The 6,193-nt window shown below is 46.5% G+C and overlaps 1 protein-coding gene across 1 annotated transcript; it reads right to left on the bottom strand.

Annotated features, from left to right (window-relative positions):
• Positions 1-1,939: 1,939 nt before the first annotated feature.
• LOC121835635 lies at positions 1,940-2,825 on the bottom strand. The gene has a single exon (XM_042290065.1). The coding sequence runs from the start codon at positions 2,816-2,818 to the stop codon at positions 1,940-1,942; it is 879 nt and encodes a 292-aa protein (XP_042145999.1). The 5' UTR covers positions 2,819-2,825.
• Positions 2,826-6,193: the final 3,368 nt, after the last annotated feature.

Here is a 6,193-nt window from a genome sequence, read left to right as displayed (position 1 = left end):
CTCGAATATACACCAACTACGGAAAGAGTTTACGTTCATTTTACGTGCCTGAGATCTTCAACAAATTACCAGCCGTTTTTAATCAACTCGATTCTCTACGATCTTTAAAAAAGCACCTGAAAAAATGTGCTAGAAACCATGTATGCATTTTTTTTTTTTTTTTGCGAATAACATTTTGAACTCTTTGGACCTTTCTTCAGTTGGTGCTGAATCCACATAGGCATTTGTTTGTCTTTATCCGTGTCTATGCTGTGAGTACTGTATATTTGTGTATCCGTGAACGCATCTGTAGATCTAAATTTGTGTATATATATATGCCTCTGTGCATCTTTGTGTGATATATGCCTGTATACACATACCCGGTTTTTTTTTTGCAAACATTTACTTTTTTTATTACTTTTTGAAAGTGTACATTGATTTATCCATGTGTTTAAATATTACTTTGTCATGAAGGACGGTATAGTGTAGTTATAGCAATCATCTCTGTGCTTCTTATTTTGCCATTTGTGAATTATTTCAAATATCTATACTGACTGCCATTTGTGAACTATTTCAAATATCTATACTGACTGCCATTTGTGAACTATTTTTGAACTTCTAAACTGACTGCTATTAGCATACCAAGAACGCCTGTCTACCACTCACATTGGCTAACATCATTGCTGGGTCGTGTCACACAAGCCAACCCTGGCTTCGGCAGACCCGAGTATAACATAATGAAAAAAATCAAATGCTGGTGTTGTGAGGTTCTTTGTGGTTAATAATTGACAAGATACAATGTCCTTCGTTTTTCATAAAAACTTATATTTACAAAAAAAAATCAAAGAGTTCATATGCTTATACAAAAAAAGAAAATTTAGTTAAAGAAATGAAAGAAAGGAAAACGCATCAGTCACCATGTCTTTGAATCCCTGTGCAGCACTCTGTCTTGTGCTGTCGTTGTCGGCCCACGGTTGTGGCTGGAAGTCAGGAGCGGGAGCGGTTGGCTTCCGACGGCGGCCCCAAGAGTCACCGCAACCAGTGCTCGCGCTGTAGGAAGCCGGGCAGCGTAGGTTTCTATGCGCTGCCCTCGCTGGAACAGGCTGCTGGTCAGGCAGTAGGAGGCCGCCGATTGCCTTGGCCGATGGTGTCGTTCCGCCCTCTGCACGTTGTCCTCGGCCAGTCTTCTTTCACGCCCTCCGAGCACGCGCTCCAAAATCTTCCCTTCTTCGTCGTCTTCCTTTCTTTCTCTGGGCGATCCATGGGTTGACTTGCACTTCTTCTTTTCCAGATTTAAGTCACATCATCACAAGTAGCCCCCCTTTAAGTTTTTTTTTTAAGTACCAAAAGAAATTACATACACAAAAAAAAACCAAGATCATGATGATGTGCGCAAGTTCATTGCAGCCTAATAAGATAACCCGCACCCACATTCTCACTTCTTTCAATGTACTCCACGCGAAACGAGTACTCTTGAGGCATCAGACTCTAGCGTAACACTCCGCTGTTAAGTTCTTTCGCCTTGTTTAGCTATTGTAAAGGATGGTGGTCCGTCTGAACAACAAAATGCGTTCCATACAGATACACCCGAAACTTCTCTATTACCCAGACCATGACCCAGGAATGTTATTGTCCTCATACCGACTTCGCACTTCTTGGGTTTACTGCGATACCGGCTTGTCGCATACTCTCAAAATTCTGCTTTAACGGCTCCATATGTTCTCAAATTTTCTTGAAAATGCGCTCCCAAAGAATGCAGAATCCGAGGTATATTACTAAAAAAAATTCTAACGATGAATGATTACAGTCCATTCTACTTTGCACTCATCTCAATCGTAATGAATGAACCGCAATGAAGAATGATTCGAATCTACTTCGATTCGCCCGACCCTCGGTGATAATGCCCACCTTTGTACCAAAACACTTCATACGCGACGAGGAATTTCCTGGCAGTTCTCGATCACTGTGCCTTCCGGACCAGTTCGTCGAACATCATCTTCATGAGCTCCAGGTGCATCTTGTCTGTGCCGTCGCGTATCCTGCGCTCCTCTTCCTCCATGTCCAGCCTTCTGACCTTGACCGCCATCTCTGCTTCAAACTTGGTCCTCTCAAAGGCCAGCTGCTCTTCGTCGAGCTTGAGCCTTCGCTCCTCAAGGTGCAGTTCTTTTTCCTGGATCATTTGTTCCCGGTCCACTTGCCTTTCAAGGAACTCCTGCCGTCCATCCTGACACTTCCTCTTGGCCTTTCCATTTCCGTGCTCTATGGTGTCCTCTCCGGGCGAGACGGAAGGGTCGGCTGCTGCCAGGCTGTAGCCCTTGATGAACTCGGTCGGGACGCTGTCGTGAGGATCTATCTGCGGCACGGGGTAGTTATCGGTCGGGCCCAGTGGCGAAACCACCGTTTGGGCCTCAGGGTCCCTCTTTTTGAGGCGCGGCCTCGGGTAGAGCACTCTGCGGGGCTTGGGGTACACCGGCTTCTTCATGTCGAAGACCCGCTGCAGCAGCTTTTCCTTCTCTAGGTACTGCTCGTGAGTGGTTGGCCTGCTTTTCAAGCGCTCTTTAGCGTCGGTGTCACTCCACTGCGAGAGCCGCAGGTCCCCCCGTTCCCTGGCACTCCCACCGTTACTAAGTTGGTTTAGCCTACTCGGCATACTACCGCCGACGGCAGCGACGACTTCACCTTCCGCGTCAGACAGCTCCTTCAGGGTTTGTTCGGTCGAGTCTTTCGCTCCATGAATATTCCCCACAATAACGTCATACAGAGGATGGTCCATACACTTGACAGTTACCTGTCCCGTTAAGAACGGCGACACAAGGCGAATGTTTGCCTCTGGCAACATCAGACACGTCCCGTCCACTAAGAATACGGGACTGACTTTGCCAGTAAAATATTCAGATGCGACCAGTTCCCGGCGCACTATCACGGTATTACTCCCGCTGTCCCTCAACACCTTTACTGCTTTGCCGTTTAATATCCCATCTGTGATTGGCATACCTTCCGACAGAATTGGTCTCGCCTTTTCAGTCATATTCATAGCGGGCGTTCTGAAGGCGTTTCTTGAGATTTTCTTCCTTCCCCGTGAGAACGCGTCCGTCTTACCAACAGGATCATCATCGGGTTCTACGAAACATGAAACTTCTGTCTTTCCGTTCTTTCCTTGCGGACATGATCTGGACTCGTGGCCTGGCCTCTGACACACTTGACAGAATACGCGTGTTTCTGGCTTTGATCGGCAATCTGCTGCCTTGTGGCCCAACTTACCACACAAGAAACATTTTATCTTTGGAGCGGGTTTGCTGCCCTGCGCATCTTCCTTCGGGGCATCTAAGGCTACTTTTGCCTCCCTCCTGAAATCGGCCAGATTAGGCTGGCTCTGCGCCTCCAGGAAGTGGTCCGCCATTTCAGCCAACGCCGAGACGGTCTTACAGCTTCTTTCCTTTAAGAAGAAAGCGAGCCTCGGATGACAATTCCGAAGAAATTGCTCCCCAATGATCTGGTCACGAACCCCTTCATACGTTTTTGGGCATTCGTTCATACTGACCCAGCGGTCGAAGAACCCCTCTAGTCTCGCAGCAAACTGGCTCCCTGTCTCTCCGTCCAACGGCTTGCTCTCTCTAAATTTCTCGCGGTACCCTTCTGCCTTGTACCGAAACCGCTGGAGCAAAGCCCTCTTCACCTTATCATAATTCAGAGAGTCTTCAGGTGACATCCTACCTATGACCTCCAGAGCTGGGCCAACCAGGCACATGCTTAGAGCAGTCGCCCACTTCTCTTGCGGCCAATCTTGCCCCTGCGCTACACGCTCAAATCTCCTCAAATACGAGTCGAGATCGTCCCTTTTGTCATCGAAGGGAGGCATAAGCTTGTGAGGACTAGGAGATAGCGATATAGATGCGCGACGCGACCCTTCACTGCCATCTGCTCGTCCTATCTCGGTTGCGCTAGCCTCTGCAAGACGAATCTTTAGTTCGACAATGCGTTGCTCACTTTCTGCCTTGAGGCGCTGTGCTTCCCTCTCAGCAGCCCTCTCTTCTCGTTGGCGTGCTCGCTCCTCGTCCACCCAAGACCTCAACTCCGCTCCTGCCAGTCCCAACTCAGCGCCCAAAGACATTAACTCTTTAACCTCCATTCTGATTAATTATAGTTACGTAGAAAAACGAAGGAACAGAATATCTTGTCCTGTCGCGGACGCCAGTTAATTGTTGTGAGGTTCTTTGTGGTTAATAATTGACAAGATACAATGTCCTTCGTTTTTCATAAAAACTTATATTTACAAAAAAAATCAAAGAGTTCATATGCTTATACAAAAAAAGAAAATTTAGTTAAAGAAATGAAAGAAAGGAAAACGCATCAGTCACCATGTCTTTGAATCCCTGTGCAGCACTCTGTCTTGTGCTGTCGTTGTCGGCCCACGGTTGTGGCTGGAAGTCAGGAGCGGGAGCGGTTGGCTTCCGACGGCGGCCCCAAGAGTCACCGCAACCAGTGCTCGCGCTGTAGGAAGCCGGGCAGCGTAGGTTTCTATGCGCTGCCCTCGCTGGAACAGGCTGCTGGTCAGGCAGTAGGAGGCCGCCGATTGCCTTGGCCGATGGTGTCGTTCCGCCCTCTGCACGTTGTCCTCGGCCAGTCTTCTTTCACGCCCTCCGAGCACGCGCTCCAAAATCTTCCCTTCTTCGTCGTCTTCCTTTCTTTCTCTGGGCGATCCATGGGTTGACTTGCACTTCTTCTTTTCCAGATTTAAGTCACATCATCACAGCTGGAATAAATTATTATTATTATTATTATTATTATTATTATTCGACTTCCTAAGAGCAGGAGTGTTTCCTGACATGTGGAGGAAGTCAGTCGTAGTCCCAGTCTACAAGTCTGGAAGTCGTACCACTGCATCAAACTACAGGCCAGTGTCTTTACTGAGTACATTTTCGAAGCTTTTTGAAATGGTAGTCCACAAAACAATGTCTTTTTGGCTTAAAAATGTAATACGTTGCAACCAACACGGATTTGTATCAGGACGCTCGACAACAACAAATTTGATTTCATTTATGTTCATTGCATCCACAGCTGTGTGTCACAGAGGCCAGCTTGACGTGTTGTACTTTGATCTGAGTAAGGCCTTTGATGTGGTTGACCATGGCATTATTTTATCGAAACGTCGTGGTATTGATGTCTGTGGGGGGCTACACTACTGGTTTCAGAATTAGTTGTCTAATAGAACATGTGTTGCTCGTGCGAACGGCGCGTATTATTTTACGTACATGGCCACGTCTTGGGTACCTCAGAGATCAGTTCTGGGCCCGCTTCTTTTTTCTATTTTTGTGAACGGTGTGTGCAAGCAAATTGCAAACTCGTCTTTTTTGCAATATGATGATGATAATAATATATTTAGGGAGATTAAAACTATCTCAGATGGCAAGTTTTTAGAAGAGGACATGAACTCATTTAGCAAATGTTGTTCACTGAACGGTCTCCTACTAAACAGCTTGAAAACCAAGGTCATGTCCTATAGCCGCAAAATGCAAGCAACGTGTGTCCCTTACAGTGTTCGCTCAGACGTATCCTGCCGTTCCAGTGAAGTGCGTGACTTGGAGGTGCTTTTTGACTCCCCCTTGAGATTTGATAGCCACGTGGCTCGTATAAGTACCTGCGCCTTGCGCACGCTCGGTGCTATTTGTCGAACGACTAGAGTGTTTAAAAAACACAGAACATTTGTAACCCTATGCCGCTCTTTAGCAAGGTCTCAACTCGAACATGCATCTCCTGTATGGAATGGTAGTTGTAAAACTACCCTCCTAAGGCTGGAGCGAGTGCAAAACAATTTTTTATCTATTTATCGATATCGATATCTGCGCTATGAAACATCTCTGTAAAAGAGTAAGAATGTATTGGAAGCCCTACAAATGAACAGCTTATATCACCGTCGAGAAAAGGCAAATTCGGTTTTCCTTTTCAAAGTCTTTCATGGCACGGCCGACTGTTCAGAACTGCTCTCGCTAATATCTTTACGACTTCCTCGGACAGCGACCCGTTTGACAACGTCTTTTTACTCTCCTCAGACGTTAAATATCCTAGACCCCATGTTCCGCGTGTGTCGGGCATATAAAAGCACTGCAAGTGATCTTGAGATTGTTTGTGTGCCTGAATTTGTCAGATCTTTCAGAGTCTTGTATGAGTCTCGCTGAACCTGTCGTGATTGTGATGTTATTATATAATATTATAA

This window comes from Ixodes scapularis, unplaced genomic scaffold, assembly GCF_016920785.2.
Source record: "Ixodes scapularis isolate PalLabHiFi unplaced genomic scaffold, ASM1692078v2 PGA_scaffold15__6_contigs__length_5221840, whole genome shotgun sequence".
Classification (NCBI taxonomy): domain Eukaryota; kingdom Metazoa; phylum Arthropoda; class Arachnida; order Ixodida; family Ixodidae; genus Ixodes; species Ixodes scapularis.
The sequence above is the reverse complement of the archived record's forward strand: the minus strand, read 5'-3'. Positions and strand labels throughout refer to the sequence as shown.